The sequence below is a fragment of the Pseudophryne corroboree genome, chromosome 9, assembly GCF_028390025.1.
Source record: "Pseudophryne corroboree isolate aPseCor3 chromosome 9, aPseCor3.hap2, whole genome shotgun sequence".
Classification (NCBI taxonomy): domain Eukaryota; kingdom Metazoa; phylum Chordata; class Amphibia; order Anura; family Myobatrachidae; genus Pseudophryne; species Pseudophryne corroboree.
The window spans coordinates 355,361,417-355,385,600 of NC_086452.1; the positions used below are offsets into that span (position 1 = coordinate 355,361,417).

Sequence of the window (24,184 nt, forward strand, 5' to 3'; positions counted from 1 at the left end):
CAATTCCCCATTATTCATCTTAATTATAAGAAGCAGCAATTGATATTACGTCACTGAGGGTGAACACTTCAGCATCATTTATGGTTAAAGAATAAGAAGCAATCACACTTTTAAATCTGTGCAGCACAGGAACACTGGCAGACTGCCAAGAATTCATACTGATACATATTAGCAACATTTGTTGCCAGTCTCTGCACATAAAGCAGTGTGTAATTGAAACTTACTACTGTCAGAGGAATGAGTGGATACAGTGTCAACATCGTACACAGAGTAATGGGAAATTGAAACATATTATTGTTTATAAATAAATACAAGTAGATACAGTATCAACACTAAAACCTGGACAGAAACTGTGATTTTTTTATTTTTTTATTTCTTCTCACACTGCTAAATGCAATATAAGTGCGGTACACTTAGACCGAATACATTGTTCAGACATAAGTATTGCACAGTAAAAATATTTGGGTAGAAGAGCAGTATACTGATATTTACCAGGTGCATATATACAAATATCTGGATTTTCTCTTTCAAACTTAAGTGAAACTGGCAAGCCTGATTTGAAGAATCTGTGAGGTGGGAGCTTTTGGAACTCTAGTCTGTAGTCCTGGGAAATAAGATCTATGACCCAGGGATCCTGTTACGAATTTGACGAGACCTGACTGAAAAATTGTAGTCGGGCTCCCACCTGACAGCCTTTCCAGGCTTTCCAGACTTACCCGCAGTAGCTGTGGAGATCCATTTGTCTAATTCATCTCCAAACAAGGCCTCTCCTGTGAATGGTAGGCCTTCCACGCCTTTCCTGGAGTCTGCGTCAGCAGTCCACTGGCGTAGCCACAAGCCCCTGCGTGCCGATACTGCCATAGCGGTGGTGTGTGCATTAAGCATGCCTATTTCCTTTATGGCTTTCACCATAAAGTTTGCATGTCCTGTATGTGCTGCAGGAGTAAGACAACATCCCCCCTAGATAAGGAATCTAACCCCTCAATTAGGTTAACTGACTATTTAGCAATGGCTTTAGTGTATCCACGCACATGCAATAGTGGATCTTTAGGCCACCCCAGCAGCTGTGTACAATGATTTGAGTGTAGTCTCAATTTTACGATCAGCCATGTCTTTAAGGGAGCATGTCTTTAAGGGAGGCTGCACCAGGAACAGGCAATACAATTTTACTTGACAGCCTAGAGACTGATGCGTCCACTATCAGTGGATTTTCCCATTTTTTCCTATCCTCCAGAGGAAAAGGAAAAGATGAGAGCAACCTTTTAGGGATCTGAAACTTCTTATCAGGATTAACCCATGGTTCTTCAAACAGGGTATTCAATTCCTTTGACACAGGAAAAGTAACTGAGGACTTCCTTTTTACATTAAAATAAGATTACTCACACTCCTCTGACACCTTATCAGGAATATGCAGAACATCTCTGATAGCCTCTATTCCCTGTGATAGAGATTGCTTTTGCGGACAAATGGGAGGGGATTGAGACACTGTTTTGGGGATTGAGTCTCTGTTCATAAACTCATCCACAGTCTGTTTTAAGTATTGCGTCTTTTTCTCATTGCGGGACAAATTTGTAGAAAGAGTTGAGATCATTCCCTTAAGAGAATTAACCCATTCCAGTTCAGCCCCGCTAGTCTGTGGACCCTGAGTACCCAGTAGTGAGCCCCCTGGTAAAGAGGAACACTCTGCGGTACAAGAGACACACTCTTTGCCTGACATAATGTAAATGTGACAGCACACACACACACAGGAAAGGTTAAGCACAATTAACCCACAAAGAACCCTTCAGGGAGACACAGACTTGCTTGGAGCCAGCCCCCACCGCGCCCTTATCACGAATGCCAAGCTTAGCTGGGTCGCGGACTAAGTACCCTGATAGGGGACTTAGTACACTAATAGTCGCTTTCCCCCTGCTATGACCCCCTGGTACCGCAAAGGTAATCTGGAGTCACACTGGGGGAGCTGCGCGTCCCTGTCCTGTCAGCGTCCGTGTCCACTGCAGAGGGAAAATGGTGCTGGTGAACTGCTGGATCCTCTCATAGTGAAGCCCCGCCCCTTCAATGGCGCGCGGTATTCCAGCTTTTTTTTATAGTGGCTGAGGAATCTGTTGCTTAAAATGGAGAAAACCATTTTACGGTTGTTGTGCCAGTATGGGTACTGTGTACTGTCACAACTGAGGGTTTTAGCTGACAGGAGGAAGCCTCAGTTGTAGGGGCTGAGAAGAACTTAAACCGGGGAGGTTTAATCAGACCCCTGGACATGTAAGTGTTAAAAGGAAACCCGAAGGTGTGACCATGACAAACAGGTAAAAGTAAATTAAAAGTTTATTGACAAACTCCGTGTAACAACAGACAGCAAATGATGACAGTGGCAATAAAATATATTCCTGGAACACTTTGACCATGGAAGGTGTAACAGAGCACTGGTAGGTTAAGAACAGCTGTTAAAGTCCTTGATGGAAAAACCTTACCAGGCCTGGCTGTAGTAGTGCAGATAACCAAGGAACATGCCAGTAGATGGAATAGATGAAGTTGGTAACTTGAATCAGCTGTTGTGTTTGCTGGATAGAACCAGCCAGGTGGTAAGACACGGAGTGGATGCTGAGTGGGATCAGCCAGGTGATAAAGTCACTGAGTGAATGCTGGATGGAACCAGCCAGGTAATGATACACGGAGTGGAAACTGTAAGATGCTAGGGAGCGTGGAAACAGAGGAGTTAAAGGAAGGTTACCGGTGGTAGTGGATACTGCTGATAAGTAGGAATCCGCTGGAACAACACCGGCACTTTAAGGATACTGGAAACTGCTGGAAGCAGGCTGATGGAAGCAGATGAGTTAATAGCTGGAAGCTGGATCAGCCACGGAGGACTGCAGAGTCAGGCTGCACCGCAGGATGGTAGGCAGGTGCGGGTCTCTTAGTGGATGCTGGAGACAGGAGCTGGAACCTGGAAAAACAACCACAGGAGAGAGACTGGAACAAGGTATGACAAACAAAGCACTGACGATTTCCTGGCCCAGGCACAGGATACTTATACCTGCAGCAATGCAGGCATTGGCTGGGCAATTATGCAGATTTCCAGAGGCAGTGGATTGGTGGAACTGAGACATGTGATTGGATCCAACATGGCTGCGCCCATGTTAGAACTTGGAGGGAAAGCTGGTTTGGAAACCATGTGGAAACATAACAGTAATGGCGGCGCCGGCCGCAGAGGACAGGAGACGCCATGCAGGATTCAAACATGGCGCCGCTGTGACAGCGTCTCAGCGTGACAGGAGGGATATGCAGAATGTGGACACAGATGAGATCAGGCCTTGGAACGCTGAGCCAGCCTCAGGAGACATCTGAAAGGCAAGTAATGGCGTCCAGATACCCGGATCGTGACAGCACCCCCCCCCCCCCCTTTAGGAGTGGCCCCAGGACACTTCTTAGGCTTTAGAGGAAACTTCGAGTGGAAATTCCGGACCAAGACAGGAGCATGGACATCTGAGGCATTGGTCCAAGAGCGTTCTTCAGGACCATAGCCCTTCCAGTCAATAAGATACTGCAACTGACCATAACGGAAACGTGAGTCCAGAATCTTGGCCACCTCATACTCGACTCCCCGTTGAGTCTGAACTTTAGGAGCTGGAGGAAGTGCAGAATGAAACTGATTCAGGATCAGCGGTTTCAACAGGGAAACATGGAATGTCCTGGGTATTTTCAAGAAGGGAGGTAACTGGAGTCTGTAAGCAACGGGATTGATGACTTGTTCAATTTTAAAAGGACCGATGAAACGAGGTGCAAATTTCATGCTGGGAACTCTCAACCTCAAATTCTTCGTGGACAACCATACACGATCACCCACCTTGAGAGCAGGAACCGCTCTACGCTTCCTATCGGCAAACTTCTTGTACCTGAATGAGGCTTTAAGCAGGGCCGCGCGGACATTCTTCCAGTTATTTGAAAACTGACGCAAGGTGACATCCACTGCTGGAACAGAAGTTGCTGGAAGCGGTTGGAATTCTGGAACTTTAGGGTGGAATCCATAGTTGATGAAGAATGGTGTTGAAGAAGATGAGGAATGGTATTGATTGTTGTGGCTAAACTCGGCCCAAGGAAGGAGTTGAACCCAGTCATCTTGGGAGGAAGACACATAAATGCGGAGGAAGGCCTCCAAGTCCTGATTCACCCTCTCGGTCTGACCATTGGTCTGAGGATGGTAAGCTGTAGAAAACTTTAACGTGACTTGGAGGGCTTGACACAAACTTCGCCAAAATTTGGCTACGAATTGTACTCCACGATCGGAGATGATCTCTTCAGGAAGACCGTGAAGTCGGAAGATCTCTTGGATAAACACTTGAGCCAACTTGGAAGCTGACGGAAGACCGGTGAGGGGTATGAAATGTGCCATCTTGGTGAACCGGTCAACTACCACCCAGATGGTATTAAACTTGTTGCACATAGGCAGGTCTGTAACAAAGTCCATCGACAAATGGGTCCACGGTCGACGGGGAACAGATAATGGAACCAGTTGCCCTGCAGGTGACTGGCGGGAGACTTTGTGTTGGGCACACTTCGGGCAAGAAGCAATAAACTCCATGACGTCCTTCTTCAGAGTTGGCCACCAGTATGACCTAGAAATAAATTCAAGGGTTTTCTGAATGCCTGTATGTCCGGCAAAACGGGAAGCATGGGCCCAATGCATGAGCTTCTTCCTTAACACCGGCTTCACAAAACTTTTCCCTGGTGGAGGCGTAGAGTCCATCCCTACCGTGGAGAATGCCAACGGATTAATAATAGGATGCTTGTCCGCAGACTCCGACTCATTTTCTTGCTCCCATGAGCGGGAAAGGGCATCAGCCTTGCGATTCTGAAAACCCGGACAGAACTGGAGTTTAAAGTCAAACCTGGAAAAGAAAAGTGCACATCTGGCCTGACGAGGGTTAAGACATTGTGCGCTTTTCAGATATAAACGATTCTTGTGGTCGTTAAGTATAGTAATTGAATGAGAAGCTCCCTCCAACAGATATCTCCACTCCTCTAGAGCGAGCTTGATGGCTAGCAACTCCTGGTCGCCAATGGCATAGTTGCGCTCAGCTGGGGAGAACTTCCGAGAGAAGAAACTGCAAGGATGTAGATGGCCATCTTTAGCCCTCTGGGATAACACCGCTCCTACTCCAACGGAGGAGGCATCCACCTCTAAGATTAAAGGAGAGTCGATGTCGGGCTGTTTCAGAACTGGTGCAGAGATAAAACGTTGCTTTAGGAGATGAAAAGCTTGCGTAGCTTCTTCAGACCACTTGGACGGGTTAGCACCCTTCTTGGTTAATACAGTGATAGGCCCCACAATGGTAGAAAAGTCTCGTATAAACTTTCTGTAATAATTGGTGAACCCTAAGAACCTCTGGACCCCTTTGAGGGTTAAGGGTATCGGCCAATTCTGGATTGCTTGTAGTTTCTCAGGATCCATCTCTAGTCCGGAACCGGACACAATGTAACCTAGAAACGGAATGGATTTAACTTCAAAAACACATTTCTCCAATTTGCAATAGAGATGATTGACACGGAGACGGGACAGAACCTCCTTTACCCAAAAACGATGTTCCTCTAGATTATTGGCAAAGATGAGGATATCATCTAGATATACCACGACATGGCGGTATAAGATGTCTCTGAAGATCTCATTGACGAAATGCTGGAAGACAGCTGGAGCATTGCTCAATCCGAAGGGCATGACGAGGAACTCATAATGTCCATCACGGGTGTTAAAGGCGGTCTTCCACTCGTCACCCTCACGGATCCGGATGAGATTGAAGGCACCCCTCAAATCCAACTTTGTAAAGATGGTTGCTCCGCTGACTCTATCGAAGAGCTCTGTAATCAAGGGTAAAGGATACCGGTTCTTGACGGTAATGTCATTCAGACCTCTGTAGTCGATGCACGGCCGCAGACCACCGTCTTTCTTCTTAACGAAGAAGAAGCCTGCGCCAGCTGGAGAAGAAGAAGGTCGGATAAAACCCTTCGCCAGGTTCTCTTTGATATACTCCTCCATTGAGTGCGTCTCAGGCTGAGACAACGGATAAGTTCGGCCTCGAGGTGGAACCTTCCCTGGAATGAGATCAATTGGGCAGTCCCATTCTCTATGAGGAGGAAGGATATCAGCAGAAGCTTTACTGAACACGTCCGTGTAGTCTTGATATGGAGGAGGTGGAACGTCAGACGACCTGGGGAAAGAAGAACAAACAGGAAGCACTTTGGACAAACAGGTCTCAGCACAGGAGGGACCCCATGCCAGTATCTGCGTAGTCGTCCAGTCAATTGATGGATTTTGGAGGCGGAGCCATGGAAGGCCCAAAACCACTGGATGTGTGGCTCTTGGAATCACTAGGAAGGAAATAAATTCTGCATGAAGAACTCCCACTCTCAGACGAACTGGTAGAGTCCTTAGAGAAATAACTGCGTCAAATATCTTGCTGCCATCCACGGCAGTCAAGGAGATGGACGGGGAAAGTCTCTCGGTGGGTAGGGACCACCGTTTAACATAAGCTTCTGTTATGAAATTCCCAGCTGCTCCGGAATCAAGGAGGGCAATGACGTTCCAGTAACGTTGAGCAATTTGAAGCGAGACTGGGAGATTACAATCACGAGGAGATGGAGAGGAGAGCATTACTCCTAGCCGGCCCTCTCCTTGGCGAGCTAGGACTTGAAGTCCCGGACGTTTGGGACAGGCATTGATTGCGTGAGACGGAGCTGCACAGTAGAGACAGAGGAACTCGGAAAGACGTCTTCGGCGCTCAGCAGGGGATAGACGGGAACGACCAATTTGCATGGGCTCATCTTCGGACGGAGACGGTTGACGAGGAGGAGGAGCAGAAGATTTTGGAGTGGATGACCTTCCCCGCTCAATTGCTCATTCGCTGAACCGTAGATCAACCTTCGTGCATAATGAAATTAGCTCATCCAACTTAGAGGGCAAGTCTCTGGTAGCTAACTCATCCTTGATGCGCTCAGATAAGCCATGCCAGAATGCAGCATACAGGGCCTCGTCGTTCCATGCCAGTTCGGATGCCAGGATTTGGAACTGTATTAGATACTGTCCCACAGTACGTGTTCCCTGGCGTAAACGGAGAATCTCAGATGAAGCAGAGGTTACCCGGCCTGGCTCGTCGAAGATGCGCCTGAATGTTGCCACAAAGTCAGTATAGGAGGACAGCAGGGGATCAGACTTCTCCCATAAAGGTGATGCCCAGTCAAGGGCTGAGCTGCTGAGAAGGGAGATGATATAGGCAATTTTAGTACGGTCACTGGGGAAATTGCCAGGTTGAAGCTCAAAATGGATTTCGCACTGGTTGAGAAATCCCCTGCAGAACCTTGAAGATCCGTCAAATTTTGCTGGCATTGGAAGATGAAGACGTGGAATGGAAATGGGCAAGGTGGGTGGGGTTACAGCTGGTGTCACTGTGGTGGACGCACCGGACGTGTCAGGTTCACGGAGGGTCGTTTGAATCCCATCCAGCCGCGTAGAGAGATCCTGGAGACAGCAGATGATATGGCCTTGTGCAGCCTCCTGATGTTCAAGTCGGGCTGCCAGTTCTTGCATCGGCCTAGCCGCTTGATCCTGGTCTCCGGCTGGATTCATATGGTCAGTGCTTACTGTCACAACTGAGGGTTTTAGCTGACAGGAGGAAGCCTCAGTTGTAGGGGCTGAGAAGAACTTAAACCGGGGAGGTTTAATCAGACCCCTGGACATGTAAGTGTTAAAAGGAAACCCGAAGGTGTGACCATGACAAACAGGTAAAAGTAAATTAAAAGTTTATTGACAAACTCCGTGTAACAACAGACAGCAAATGATGACAGTGGCAATAAATAATATTCCTGGAACACTTTGACCATGGAAGGTGTAACAGAGCACTGGTGGGTTAAGAACAGCTGTTAAAGTCCTTGATGGAAAAACCTTACCAGGCCTGGCTGTAGTAGTGCAGATAACCAAGGAACATGCCAGTAGATGGAATAGATGAAGTTGGTAACTTGAATCAGCTGTTGTGTTTGCTGGATAGAACCAGCCAGGTGGTAAGACACGGAGTGGATGCTGAGTGGGATCAGCCAGGTGATAAAGTCACTGAGTGAATGCTGGATGGAACCAGCCAGGTAATGATACACGGAGTGGAAACTGTAAGATGCTAGGGAGCGTGGAAACAGAGGAGTTAAAGGAAGGTTACCGGTGGTAGTGGATACTGCTGATAAGTAGGAATCCGCTGGAACAACACCGGCACTTTAAGGATACTGGAAACTGCTGGAAGCAGGCTGATGGAAGCAGATGGGTTAATAGCTGGAAGCTGGATCAGCCACGGAGGACTGCAGAGTCAGGCTGCACCGCAGGATGGTAGGCAGGTGCGGGTCTCTTAGTGGATGCTGGAGACAGGAGCTGGAACCTGGAAAAACAACCACAGGAGAGAGACTGGAACAAGGTATGACAAACAAAGCACTGACGATTTCCTGGCCCAGGCACAGGATACTTATACCTGCAGCAATGCAGGCATTGGCTGGGCAATTATGCAGATTTCCAGAGGCAGTGGATTGGTGGAACTGAGACATGTGATTGGATCCAACATGGCTGCGCCCATGTTAGAACTTGGAGGGAAAGCTGGTTTGGAAACCATGTGGAAACATAACAGTAATGGCGGCGCCGGCCGCAGAGGACAGGAGACGCCATGCAGGATTCAAACATGGCGCCGCTGTGACAGCGTCTCAGCGTGACAGGAGGGATATGCAGAATGTGGACACAGATGAGATCAGGCCTTGGAACGCTGAGCCAGCCTCAGGAGACATCTGAAAGGCAAGTAATGGCGTCCAGATACCCGGATCGTGACATGTACAGTGTACGGGGAAGCAGTTGTGTACTATGTCCGGAGACGCATTTCCCCCCATGTAGAAGCCGTGCGTCTCCGTACCCTCATGCCGACATAATGGCGAGCGCCCCGCTAGCCGGGACGCCGGCTCAGTACTCACCACTCTTCATTCTTCTGGCTCTGTTAGGGGTGGCGGCGTGCTGCGAGAATCTACGCTCGCCGAAGTGGGGCTTGCGACTAGTTCCCTCAGGATCTCAGTGTCCTGTCAGCGGGGAACGGGACCATTAACCCTTCAAGAGGTTGGGCCGTTCTCTCCCCTTAAGTCCCACGTAGCAGGCAGGCTGGTGCCAACCAGCCCGGCCTGAAAAATAACAAACATAGAAAATAAATGCAGAAAACTCTTCTTCAGCAGGACCGGCTCCTCCGGGTACATTTCCTAAACTGAGTCTGGTAGGAGGGGCATAGAGGGAGGAGCCAGCCCACACTATCAAATTCTTAAAGTGCCCATGGCTCCTAGTGGACCCATCTATACCCCATGATACTAAACGGACCCCAGTATCCTCTAGTACGGAAGAGAAAGTGTATTTTTCAAACTTTGCTGGTGAGGTAAACAAGGGAAGGTCATGAGTGGGGGCTCCAGGCTGTCATGTAAGGGCATGTGGGGGCTCTGAGTACTGAGGTGGTTCTAAACAGTTTAAAGGGTCACGACTGACAGATATTTGGTGGGTATATAAAGATTTCAACGGTTGCATGAACGTTTTTGAAACCTTAAATAATCAGGTGTGGATCACTGTGCTGACCTGAAAAGGTCGACCCCAAAAGGTTGACACGCACAAGGTCGACATGGGAAAAATGTCGACACATGAAAAGGTTGACATGAGGTTTTTTTGTGTTATTTAATACGTAAAAAATGACCGGGAACCCCAATTAATGCACTGCATCCCCTTGCATGGCGAGCAAATGGGCATGGTGCCTCGCTCCACTACCACTGCACAGGTTACTATTCCCAATCGTAGTCCACGTGAATGGTAAAGTATGAAAAAGATGAAAATAAAAGAAATCATACGCTCACGTCCACCACTGCAGTGTTGACCTTTTGACCATGTTGACCTAATGTATGTCAACCTATCATCCGGATACCAAATAGTCCTGACGCCTCACACACCTCTATATCTCGATCAGAGACGCGTTTCCCCGCCTGAAAGTATCTCGGCGGCTTCCTCAGTCAGTATGTTCTTTACCTTGGAGGGCGGAGTAGTCCCTTTTGTATATGAGAGCTGCAGGCAAACCATTATTAATTAGTGAGCATTTTAATTGGCGCAAGGAGATACTTAGTACCTTATTGTTGTTCTAATTTTGGAATGCTCTAAGTGATTTCCCATCAACTGCTCTTATGGTGTACCCTAGCTAAATCACATTACCTTAAATCAATCAACCTAAAGTCTTTTGCTAAAAATTAATATACTCTTGCAGGACAAGTTACGTATACAACAATATCAGCATTAGAGCACACTGGTTATAAGTCTGCTAAATGTTTGCATCACCTTTCTCCATCTTTTCTGACACTTCACTTTCCCTCTCATCTAGCATCCCTTTATTTTACTCTAGTTTTTGTTCATGCCGTTAACCTGTCCTAGATATCTATGTAAATGTGTGTACAAATGGCGCGATGCACCGTATGCCCGACATTGACTATTCGACGGGGCCAGAGCCCGGCCGCGCCAATACAGTCAATTTTGGCCTGACTGCACAGTATTTGTTCTTGCGATGCCGATCCAGCGGGACCGCGCATCTGTATCGCAAGCTGTGTACACAAGATGCAATATGCACTAAATTGCTTACGATTTTGACTATATAGTCAAAATCGTAAGGAAAGTTAAGTGCATATCGCACTGTGTGTATGCACCTTTATTGCGATCTGTGGTATGTTCACTGCTTAACTATTTCTTCAGCACATGTTTCATTCTCTTTTCATGTTGCCATGTTTCTTAACATACACAGAATGCATAAAAAAAAAGAAAAAAAACTTATCTGTTTACTTGAAAACCATTTAGTCACCTTTGTAGTGGTAATAATAAGAATTTACTCACCGGTAATTCTATTTCTCATAGTCCGTAGTGGATGCTGGGGACTCCGTAAGGACCATGGGGATTAGCGGCTCCGCAGGAGACTGGGCACAACTACAAAGAAAGCTTTAGACTACTGGTGTGCACTGGCTCCTCCCACTAAGACCCTCCTCCAGACCTCAGTTAGGATACTGTGCCCGGAAGAGCTGACACAATTAGGAAGGATTTTGAATCCCGGGTAAGACTCATACCAGCCACACCAATCACACCGTATAACTCGTGATACAATACCCAGTTAACAGCATGATAACAACTGAGCCTCTCAACAGATAGCTCAACAATAACCCTTTAGTTAAGCAATAACTATATACAAGTATTGCAGACAATCCGCACTTGGGATGGGCGCCCAGCATCCACTACGGACTATGAGAAATAGAATTACCGGTGAGTAAATTCTTATTTTCTCTAACGTCCTAAGTGGATGCTGGGGACTCCGTAAGGACCAAGGGGATTATACCAAAGCTCCCAAACGGGCGGGAGAGTGCGGATGACTCTGCAGCACCGAATGAGAGAACTCAAGGTCCTCCTCAGCCAGGGTATCAAATTTGTAGAATTTAGCAAACGTGTTTGCCCCTGACCAAGTAGCAGCTCGGCAAAGTTGAAGAGCCGAGACCCCTCGGGCAGCCGCCCAAGAAGAGCCCACTTTCCTCGTGGAATGGGCTTTTACTGATTTAGGATGCGGCAGTCCAGCCGCAGAATGTGCAAGCTGAATCGTACTACAGATCCAGCGAGCAATAGTCTGCTTAGAAGCAGGTGCACCCAACTTGTTGGGTGCATACAGGATAAAGAGCGAGTCAGTCTTTCTGACTCCAGCTGTCCTGGAAACATAAATTTTTAGGGCCCTGACTACATCCAACAACTTGGAAGCCTCCAAGTCATTTGTAGCCGCAGGCACCACGATCGGTTGGTTCAGATGAAAAGCTGATACCACTTTGGGGAGAAACTGGGGACGAGTCCTCAATTCTGCCCTATCCATATGGAAAATCAGATAAGGGCTTTTACATGACAAAGCCGCCAATTCTGAAACACGCCTGGCCGAAGCCAAGGCCAACAACATGACCACTTTCCACGTGAGATATTTTAAATCCACAGTTTTCAGTGGCTCAAACCAATGTGACTTTAGGAAATCCAACACCACGTTGAGATCCCAAGGTGCCACTGGAGGCACAAAAGGGGGCTGAATATGCAGCACTCCCTTATCAAAAGTCTGAACTTCAGGTAGTGAAGCCAATTCTCTCTGGAAGAAAATCGATAGAGCCGAAATCTGGACCTTAATGGAACCCAATTTAAGGCCCATAGTCACCCCTGATTGTAGGAAGTGCAGGAACCGGCCCAGCTGAAATTCTTCCGTTGGGGCCTTCCTGGCCTCACACCACGCAACATATTTTTGCCATATGCGGTGATAATGGTTCGCGGTTACTTCTTTCCTAGCTTTTATCAGCGTAGGAATGACTTCCTCCGGAATGCCCTTTTCCTTCAGGATCCGGTGTTCAACCGCCATGCCGTCAAACGCAGCCGTGGTAAGTCTTGGAACAGACAGGGCCACTGCTGCAGCAGGTCCTGTCTGAGCGGTAGAGGCCATGGGTCCTCTGACATCATTTCTTGAAGTTCCGGATACCACGCTCTTCTTGGCCAATCCGGAACAATGAGTATAGTTCTTACTCCTCTTCTCCTTATTATCCTCAGTACCTTTGGTATGAGAGGAAGAGGAGGGAACACATAAACCGATCGGTACACCCACGGTGTTACCAGAGCGTCCACAGCTATTGCCTGCGGGTCTTTTGACCTGGCGCAATATTTTTCTAGCTTTTTGTTTAGGCGGGACGCCATCATGTCCACCTGTGGTTTTTCCCACCGGTTTACAATCATTTGAAAGACTTCTGGATGAAGTCCCCACTCTCCCGGGTGGAGGTCGTGCCTGCTGAGGAAGTCTGCTGCCCAGTTGTCCACTCCCGGAATGAACACTGCTGACAGTGCTAACACGTGATTTTCCGCCCATCGGAGAATCCTTGTGGCTTCTGCCATCGCCGTCCTGCTTCTCGTGCCGCCCTGTCGATTTACATGGGCGACTGCCGTGATGTTGTCTGACTGGATCAGTACCGGCTGGTTTTGAAGCAGGGGTTTTGCCTGACTTAGGGCATTGTAAATGGCCCTTAGTTCCAGAATATTTATGTGCAGGGAAGTCTCCTGACTTGACCATAGTCCTTGTAAGTTTCTTCCCTGTGTGACTGCTCCCCAGCCTCGAAGGCTGGCATCCGTGGTCACCAGGACCCAGTCCTGTATGCCGAATCTGCAGCCCTCTTGAAGATGAGCACTCTGCAGCCACCACAGCAGAGACACCCTTGTCCTTGGGGACACGGTGATGCGATCCGGACCACTTGTCCAACAGGTCCCACTGAAAGGTTCTTGCATGAAACCTGCCGAATGGAATCGCTTCGTAGGAAGCTACCATTTTTCCCAGGATCCGCGTGCAGTGATGCACCGACACCTGTTTTGGTTTTAGGAGGCCTCTGACTAGAGATGACAGCTCCTTGGCCTTCTCCTCCGGGAGAAACACTTTTCTCTGTTCTGTGTCCAGAACCATCCCTAGGAACAGCAGGCGTGTCGTAGGGACCAGCTGTGACTTTGGAATGTTTAGAATCCAGCCGTGCTGTTGCAGCACTTCCCGAGATAGTGCTACCCCTACCAATAACTGTTCTCTGGACCTCGCCTTTATCAGGAGATCGTCCAAGTATGGGATAATTAAAACTCCCTTCCTTCGAAGGAGTATCATCACTTCCGCCATTACCTTGGTAAAGACCCTCGGAGCCGTGGAGAGACTGAACGGCAACGTCTGGAATTGGTAATGACAATCTTGTACCACAAACCTGAGGTACTCCTGGTGAGGATGGTAAATGGGGACATGTAGGTAAGCATCCTTGATGTCCAGCGATACCATGTAATCTCCCTCGTCCAGGCTTGCAATAACCGCCCTGAGCGATTCCATCTTGAACTTGAATTTTTTGATATATGTGTTCAAGGATTTCAAATTTAAAATGGGTCTCACCGAACCGTCCGGTTTCGGTACCACAAACATTGTGGAATAGTAACCCCTTCCTTGTTGAAGTAGGGGCACCTTTACTATCACTTGTTGTGAATACAGCTTTTGAATTGCCTGTAACACTGCCTCCCTGCCTGAGGGAGTGGTTGGCAAGGCAGATTTGAGGAAACGGCGGGGGGGAGACGTCTCGAATTCCAGTTTGTACCCCTGAGATACTATTTGAAGGATCCAGGGATCCACCCGTGAGCGAGCCCACTGCTTGCTGAAATGTTTGAGACGGGCCCCCACCGTACCTGGCTCTGCCTGTGGAGCCCCAGCGTCATGCTGTGGACTTAGAGGAAGCGGGGGAGGACTTTTGCTCCTGGGAACTGGCTGCATGCTGCAGCTTTTTCCCTCTACCTCTGCCTCTGGGCAGAAAGGACGCGCCTTTAACCCGCTTGCCCCTATTGGGCCGAAAGGACTGTACCTGATAATACGGTGCTTTCTTTGGTTGTGAGGGAACATGGGGCAAAAATGTAGACTTCCCAGCTGTTGCTGTGGAAACGAGGTCCGAGAGACCATCCCCGAACAATTCCTCACCCTTATAAGGCAGAACTTCCATGTGTCGTTTGGAATCTGCATCACCTGTCCACTGCCGAGTCCATAAACCTCTCCTGGCAGAAATGGACATTGCACTAATTTTGGATGCCAGCCGGCAAATATCCCTCTGTGCATCCCTCATGTATAAAAGTGCATCTTTTATATGCTCTACGTTCAGCAAAATAGTGTCCCTGTCTAGGGTATCTATATTTTCTGACAGGGAATCTGACCACGCAGCAGCAGCGCTGCACATCCAGGCTGAAGCTATAGCCGGTCTCAGTATCACACCTGTGTGTGTATATATAGATTTCAGGATAGCCTCCTGCTTTCTATCAGCAGATTCCTTCAGGGCGGCCGTATCCGGAGACGGTAGTGCCACCTTTTTTGACAAGCGTGTGAGCGCTTTATCCACCCTAGGGGATGTTTCCCAGCGTGACCTATCCTCTGGCGGGAAAGGGTACGCCATTAGTAACCTCTTAGAAATTACCATCTTTTTATCAGGGGAAGCCCACGCTTCTTCACACACTTCATTTAACTCTTCAGATGGAGGAAAAGCTACTGGTAGTTTTTTCTCTCCAAACATTATACCCTTTTTTGTGGTACCGGGGGTAACATCAGAAATGTGCAACACATTTTTCATTGCCTCAATCAGGTAACGTGTGGCCCTACTGGAAGTTACATTAGTCTCTTCGTCGTCGACACTGGAGTCAGTATCCGTGTCGACATCTGTGTCAACCATCTGAGGTAGCGGGCATTTTAGAGCCCCTGATGGTTTTTGAGACGCCTGGGCAGGCACAGGCTGAGAAGCCGGCTGTCCCACATTAGGTATGTCGTCAAACCTTTTATGTAAGGAGTCGACACTATCACGTAATTCCTTCCACAGCACCATCCACCCAGGTGTCGACCCCGCAGGGGGTGACATCACATTTACAGGCATCTGCTCCGCCTCCACATAAGCCTCCTCATCAAACATGTCGACACAGCCGTACCGACACACCGCAAACACACAGGGAATGCTCTGACAGAGGACAGGACCCCACAAAGCCCTTTGGGGAGACAGAGAGAGAGTATGCCAGCACACACCAGAGCGCTATATAACACTGGGATCCCACTATCAATGAGTGTTTTCCCTATAGCTGCTTTTTTTTATATATATTACATATATATGTATGTATACTGCGCCTAAATTTAGTGCCCCCCTCTCTTTTTTACCCTTCTGTAGTTTTCTCAGACTGCAGGGGAGAGCCAGGGAGCTTCCTTCCAGCGGAACTGTGAGGGAAAAATGGCGCCAGTGTGCTGAGGGAGAAGCCCCGCCCCCTTTTCGGCGGACTTTCTCCCGCTTTTTCTGTGATACTGGCAGGGGTAATTTTACATCTATATAGCCTCTGGGACTATATATGATGTAGATTTTGCCAGCCAAGGTGTTATCTATTGCCCTCAGGGCGCCCCCCCCCAGCGCCCCTGCACCCATCAGTGACCGAAGTATGAGGTGTACATGAGCAGCAATGGCGCACAGCTGCAGTGCTGTGCGCTACCTTGGTGAAGACTGAAGTCTTCTGCCGCCGATTTTCCGGACCTTCTTCGTGCTTCTGGCTCTGTAAGGGGGACGGCGGCGCGGCTCCGGGAACGAACACCAAGGTCGGGTCCTGCGGTCGATCCCTCTGGAGCTAATGGTGTCCAGTAGCCTTAGAAGCCCAACCTACCACCTGTTAGGTAGGTTCGCTTCTTCTCCCCTTAGTCCCTCGCTGCAGTGAGTCTGTTGCCAGCAGATCTCACTGAAAATAAAAAACCTAAATATACTTTCTTTCCAGGTGCTCAGGAGAGCCCCTAGTGTGCATCCAGCTCGGCCGGGCACAAGAATCTAACCGAGGTCTGGAGGAGGGTCTTAGTGGGAGGAGCCAGTGCACACCAGTAGTCTAAAGCTTTCTTTGTAGTTGTGCCCAGTCTCCTGCGGAGCCGCTAATCCCCATGGTCCTTACGGAGTCCCCAGCATCCACTTAGGATGTTAGAGAAATTTACTTATTTTTTAACATACCTTCTTCAGTAGTTCTTTTTCCTTCTCACACTGTATCTTAGCCTTTTCTTTTTCCAGCAATACATGGGCAGTCTTTTGCTGCTCCAGGTTGGACTCTGTCTGGTGCAGGGCATCTCGCAAAACTTTAATTTCCCCATTCTTGACCAGCACTTCATCATGTAACGCCTTCAGCTGCAGGTGGAAGAGTAAGTAAGAGGTGTTAAAACCCTCAAGTTCTCTCACCATAACCAAACTAATTTGGTCAGGTCTTCAAAAGAGAACAGAGAGAATGATGGATAGCAAGAGTAAGAAGACAGAAATGTGACATAAAACTAGGGGTTCTGGAAGTTTACACATAAAGCATTGGGTAATATAACTTTCATGGATTTGAATTTATGAAGAGCAAAAAAAAACAAAAAAACAACAACAAAATGCAGCATATAAGGTAGACCCCACCTAGTGCAGAACACTGGTGGCGTGACTTGTATGCCAAACACGGTGAATGGCTGATGCAGGAGTTCCAATGAGAATCTTGTACAATCAGCTTAAATTGCAGCAAATCCCCTCACTCCACAAACATTTTCTTGCCAGTATTACCCTTCTATCTGCTGCAATTATTTGTTGCAATTATTATTGGAAAAAACATGCCTCCCTTGTGTCTTTATTCCCAAGGGCAGATATTGAGGCCTACCAGATACAGCAACTCAGATGAGATTTGGAGACTTTACAGCACTTTGCGCTGGGTGAGCACTTCAATCACTGGTCACTCATCTAATATGGGTGCATACAAACAGGAGAACCAGTGCTGATCTAACATTTATATCAGACCAACTTGCATCATGTATTCAGCGCACCCAAGCACCTAATAATCAGGTCCACTAGAAGGTATGGATGGCTGCCAGTGCATCCCACAGGCAGAGCGACTGTTGGGGAGCTCGGGAAACTGTAGTTCCCCCCACAACATATTTTAGTGTGTTGCCACGCAAGTGTCTACTTCCACCGGGGGATCAACAACCCAAACTGCAGTATTGACCCATACATTAACACTCCTTGTCACATTAAGACAACTTATATGCGTACTGCAAAGACCACAAAAGGTAGCTGGAACAGCGGACACCTTTTCCTGATATTATAAGACTACACCGGAGGATGACAAATAGTACTTATTTCATCATGAAGTTTTACTTTATTTACAGATTTCTGCTAAACATGACTTACTGACCTCATATCCATATACTGGCCTTTTAACATACTATTTTTGTGTAACCTCTTATTATGCCGCATTGGATTATACAGCAACTATCTCTAATACACTAGCAAAATGAGTTTGCTTTAACAGTAGTTTGCTAGAAGAACACATAAAAATAGGATTTTAATTACCTACCGGTAAATCCTTTTCTCGTAGTCCGTAGAGGATGCTGGTAATAATAGTACCATGGGGGTGAAGACGGGTCCCTTGGGAGCCATGGGCACTTTCAGAGTTTAATAGTGTGCGCTGGCTCCCCCTCTATGCCCCTCCTACCAGACTCACTCTCTAAACTGTGCCCGAGGAGACAGACAACTTCGAGAGAAGGAAATATACAGATAGTGGTGAGATCCACACCAGCTCACACATACAAGGCAAACCAAGCTAACCAGCTTGAAGACTCAGCAACAGCTGAATAACAATACTTAACGAAGTAACAACACAGTACTTAACCAAGAACAAAGCAATACTGAATCAAGTAACTACTGCAGGATAACAACGCAGTGGGCGGGCGCCCAGCATCTTCTATGGACTACGAGAAAAGGATTTACCGGTAGGTAATTAAAATCCTATTTTCTCTTACGTCCTAGAGGATGCTGGGGTACACATTAGTACCATGGGGATGTACCAAAGCTCCCAGAATGGGAGGGAGAGCGCGGAGGCTCCTGCAGAACTAATTGACCAAACTATAGGTCCTCAGAGGCCAAAGGATCAAACCTGTAGAACTTAGCAAACGTGTTCAACCCAGACCAAGTAGCCGCTCGGCAAAGCTGTAAAGCAGAGACACCCCGGGCATCCGCCCAGGAAGAACCCACCTTACGAGTAGAGTGGGCCTAAACCGATTTAGAACACGGCAACCCTGCCGTAGAATATGGATGCTGGATAGTGAACCTGATCCAACAAGAAAACGTCTGCTTAGAAGCAGGACACCCAATTTCTTGGTACCATACAGGACAAACAGAGTCTGATTTCCTGTGACGAGCAGTCCTCTTCACATAAATTTTCAGAGCCCTTACAACAACCAAGGACTTCAATGGAATTGAGGAGTCAGTAGCAACTGGCACCACAATAGGTCGGTTGAAAAACCGACTCAACCTTTGAAAGCAACTGCTGAAGCTCTAACTTCATGAAAGATTAAGTAGGGGCTTTACAAGACAAAACCCCCAACTCCGACACACGTCCAGCAGAAGCCAAGGCCAACAAAGTGACAGCCTTCCACGTAAGAAACTTGACTTCAACCCCCTTGAAAGGCTCGAACCAATCCGAATGCAGGAACTGCAACACCACGTTAAGATCCCATGGTGCCGTAGGAGGCACAAAGGGAGGCTGGATGTGCAGAACCCCTTTCAAGAAAGTCTGAAGCCAGTTGTTTCTGGAAGAAAATGGATAAGGCCAAAATCTGGACCTTAAGGGATCCCAAACGCAGGCCCACATCCACACCTGCTTGCAGGAAGAGGAGAAACCGTCCCAGTTGAAACTCCACCGTAGAAAACTTCTTGGATTCACACCAAGACACATACTTTTTCCAAATGCAATGGTAACATTTAGACGTTACTCCTTTCCTAGCCTGTATCAGGGTAGGAATAACCTTGTTCGGAATGCCCTTCCGAGCTAAGATCTGGCATTCAACCTCCATGCCGTCAAACGTAGCCATGGTAAGTCTTGATAAGCGAACGGCCCCGTTACAGAAGGTCCTCTCGAAGAGGACTCGGATCTGCCAGCAGTGATTCCAGAAGATCCGCGTACCAAGCCCTTCCCGGCCAGTCCGGAGCAAAGAAGATTTCCTGAATTCTCGTTATCCTTATGAGCTTTAGAATCCTAGGAATGAGTGTAAGTGGAAGGAACCCGTACACTGACTTGAACACCCACAGAGTTACCAGGGTGTCCACTGGCACTGCTTGCGGGTCTCTTGACCTGGAACAGTACCTCCGGAGCATCTTGTTGAGACGGGAGGCCATCATGTCTATTTAAGTTACACTCCCAAAGACGTGTCACCTCCGTGAACACCTCCGGATGGAGGCCCCACTCTCCTGGATGGAGATCGTGCCTGTTGAGGAAGTCCGCTTCCCAGTTGTCCACTCCCGGAATGAGGATTGACGACAGCGTTATTGCGTGCCTTTCTGCCCAAAGGAGGATCCTCGTCACCTCCGACATTGCAGTCCTGCTCTTCGTTCCACCCTGTCGGTTTATGTATGCAACCGTCGTTACATTGTTCGACTGCACCTGAATAGCCTGATCTTGTAGAAGATGTGCCGCTTGTAGAAGACCGTTGTACACGGCCCTTAGTTCCAGAATGTTTATTGGAAGAATGGATTTCAGACTCGACCACCTTCCTTGGAAGGAGTCGCCTCGAGAAGGTGAGGCAGCCGTAGCCACAACAGGAGTGAAATCCTGGTGAGATACCGACCACTTGTCCCGGAGAACCAGTTGGAAGAACCGTACATGAAATCTTCCACACTGTGGAGCCTCGTAGGAGGCAACCATCTTCCCCAGAAGACGAATGCACTGATGAACCGATACCCAGGCAGGCCTCAAGACATCCCAGACCATCGTTTGTATCACCAACGCTTTTTTCCACCGGTAGAAATATCCTCTGCACTTCCGTGTCGAGGATCATCTTTAGGAAAGACAAACTCCTTGTCGGCTCCAAATGTGACTTTGGAATATTCAGGATCCATCCGTGTTCCCTGAGCAGTCTAGTCGTGAGAGCAATGGACTGCAACAACGTCTCCCTGGAAGATGTGTCTATCAGCAGAACGTCCAGAAAAAATAGGATTTTAGTACCTACCGGTAAATCCTATTCTCCTGGTCCGTAGAGGATGCTGGGGACTCCAAAAGGACCATGGGGTATAGACGGGATCCGCAGGAGCTTGGGCACACTGAAAAGACTTAAACGGGGTGTGAACTGGCTGCTCCATCTATGCCCCTCCTCCAGACCTCAGTTATAGGAACTGTGCCCAAGAGAGACGGACATTTCGAGGAAAGGATTTTTGTTTAAACTAAAGGCTACAAACATACCGTACAACTGGAGTAACAGTAAACCAGATAACAGTATGAATTAACAGCAGCAACAAGCTGAAAACAATAAATACACAACCCGTGTATAAACTAATTTAACCAGCAAGAATACACTGCAAGTAACAGTCCGCACTGGGATGGGCGCCCAGCATCCTCTACGGACTAGGAGAAAAGGATTTACCGGTAGGTACTAAAATCCTATTTTCTCTTACGTCCTAGAGGATGCTGGGGACTCCAAATGGACCATGGGGTTTATACTAAAGCTCCAGACCGGGCGGGAGAGTGCGGATGACTCTGCAGCACCGACTGAGCAAACACAAGGTCCTCTTCAGCCAGGGTATCAAACTTATAGAACTTAGCAAAAGTGTTTGAACCCGACCAGGTAGTCGCTCGGCAAAGCTGTAAAGCCGAGACGCCTCGGGCAGCCGCCCAAGATGAGCCCACTTTCCTTGTAGAATGGTCTTTTACCGACTTCGGCACTGGTAGCCCGGCCGAAGAATGAGCCTGCTGAATCGTACTACAAATCCAGCATGCAATAGCCTGTTTTGAAGCAGGATGACCAATCTTGTTGGAAGCATACAGGACAAACAGCGCCTCAGTTTTCCTGGCAACAGCCGTTCTGGCGACGTAGATCTTCAAAGCTCTCACAACATCCAGAGACTTTGGAACCGCCACAGCATCCGTAGCCACCGGCACCACAATAGGTTGGTTAATGTGAAACAAAGAAACCACCTTCGGCAGAAATTGTTGACGAGTCCTCAATTTCGCCCTATCCGAATGAAAAATCAAGTACAGGCTCTTATAAGATAAGGCCGCCAACTCTGACACTCGCCTGGCAGATGCCAGCGCCAACAGCATGACTACCTTCCAAGTGAGAAACTTCAACTCAACCTTACGCAAAGCTTCAAACCAGGAAGACATGAGAAACTGTAAGACCACCTCAAGATCCCATGGAGCCACAGGAGGCACAAACGGAGGATTGATATGCATTACTCCTTTCACAAAAGTTTGAACCTCTGGGAGGACAGCTAATTCCTTTTGAAAGAAAATAGACAAAGCCGAAATCTACACCTTGATGGAGCCTAATTTCAGGCCTACATCTACACCTGCCTGCAAAAAGTGGAGAAAACGACCCAAGTGAAAATCTTCCGCAGGAGCCATTTTAGTCTCACACCAGGAAACATACTTTCTCCAAATACGGTGATAATGTTTCGCCGTAACCTCCTTCCTAGCCTTAATGAGAGTGGGAATGACCTCCCCGGGAATACCCTTACGAGCTAAGATCTGGCGCTCAACTTCCATGCCGTCGAACGCAGCCGCGGTAAGTCTGGAAACACGCATGGACCCTGCAACAACAGGTCCTCTCTTAGAGGAAGCGGCCAAGGATCTTCCACCAGTAACTCCTGAAGATCCGGGTACGAGGCCCTTCTTGGCCAATCTAGAACGACGAGAATCGCCTGAACCCTTGCTCGTCGAATGATCCCCAGTACCTTTGGAATGAGAGGAAGTGGAGTGAACACATACACCGACTGGAACACCCACGGAGACACCAGGGCGTCCACTGCACTGGCTTGGGGGTCCCTTGACCTGGAACAATACCTCGGGAGCTTCTTGTTGAGACGAGACGCCATCATGTTGATTAACGGAATTCCCCAACGCTTTGTCACCTCTGCAAATACCTCTTGGTGAAGAGCCCACTCTCCCGGATGGAGATCGTGTCTGCTGAGGAAATCTGCTTCCCAGTTGTCCACTCCCGGTAGGAAGACTGCTGACAGTGTTGTTCCGTCCAGCGAAGGATTCTTGTGGCCTCCGCCATTGCCGCTCTGCTCCTTGTTCCGCCTTGACGGTTCATATGTGCCACCGCTGTGATGTTGTCTGACTGTACCAGGACAGGTCGACCCTGAAGAAGGCTTCTTGCTTGTAGCAGGCCGTTGTAAATGGCTCTTAACTCGAGAACATTTATGTGGAGACACGCTTCCTGGAGCGACCATCTCCCCTGGAAGTTTCTTCCTTGGGTGACTGCACCCGAGCCCCGGAGACTTGCATCTGTTGTCAGAAGTACCCAGTCCAGGATACCGAACCGGCGACCTTCTAGGAGGTGAGAACTTTGCAGCCACCACAGGAGAGAAATTCTGGCTCTGGGAGATAGACTTATCTTCCGGTGCATGTGCAGGTGAGACCCGGACCATTTGCTCAGTAAGTCCTACTGAAACACCCGGGCATGAAACCTGCCAAACGGAATAGCTTCGTACGCCGCAACCATTTTCCCCAGAACCCGAGTACAGTGATGGATTGACACACTCGTCGGCCTCAGAAGTTCCCTGACCATCGACAGCAGTTCCAGAGCTTTTTCTTCTGGAAGAAATACTCTCCGTAACTCCGTGTCCAGAATCATGCCCAGAAAGGACAGTCGAGTGGTCGGAATCAACTGAGATTTCGGCAAATTGAGCACCCAACCGTGCTGTCGCAGCACCGACAGCACCAAATTGACACTCCTCAGCAACCGTTCCTTGGACCTCGCCTTTATCAGGAGATCGTCCAAGTATGGGATAATTGTAACCCCTCGCTTGCAAAGGAGAACCATCATTTCTGCCATGACCTTGGTGAAAATCCTCGGGCCCGAGGAAAGCCCAAACGGCAACGTCTGAAATTGGTAATGAGAATCCTGTATCGCAAACCTGAGGAAGGCCTAATGCGAAGGATATATCGGGACGTGTAAGTAGGAATCCTTTATGTCGACTGACGCCATAAAATCCCCCTCTTCTAGACTGGAAATCACCGCTCGAAGAGATTCCATCTTGAACTTGAAAACTTTCAAGTATGGATTGAGGGATTTTAGATTCAGAATCGGTCTGACCGAACCGTCCGAATTTCGACACAACAAATAGGCTCGAGTAGAACCCCTCCCCCCGTTGTGACGGGGGAACGGGAACAATGACCCCCTGTTGACACAATTTTTGTATCGCTGCCAGCACCACTTCCCTGTCCGGAGGAGACACTGGTAAGGCCAAAATGAAAAACTGGTGAGGGGGCACCTCCCGAAATTCCAGCTTGTATCCCTGAGACACAATCTCTAGGACCCAAGGATCCAGGTCTGATTGAATCCAGACCTGACTGAAGACTCGCAGACGGCCCCCCACCGGTCCGGACTCCCCCAGGGAGTCATGCGGTGGACTTGGTAGAGGCAGGGGAGGACTTTTGGCCCTGGGCGCCGAACGCGGCAGGCAACGTCATTCCCCTTCCTCTACCCTTAGAAGCGAGGAAGGATGAACCTTTCCCACGCCTGTATTTATTGGGACGAAAGGACTGCATCTGCTGATGTGGTGCCTTTTTGTG

The 24,184-nt window shown here is 48.4% G+C and overlaps 1 protein-coding gene across 4 annotated transcripts in view; it reads right to left on the minus strand.

Moving 5' to 3' along the window:
- The window catches only part of ATRIP (ATR interacting protein), a 234,081-nt gene that overhangs the window by 161,740 nt on the left and 48,157 nt on the right, over positions 1-24,184 (minus strand). For all 4 annotated transcript variants that reach the window (XM_063940701.1, XM_063940698.1, XM_063940699.1 and 1 more), the window contains exon 4: positions 16,606-16,776. In XM_063940701.1, coding sequence (XP_063796771.1) covers positions 16,606-16,776 — 171 coding nt within the window. The remainder of the gene's footprint in view (positions 1-16,605; positions 16,777-24,184) is intronic.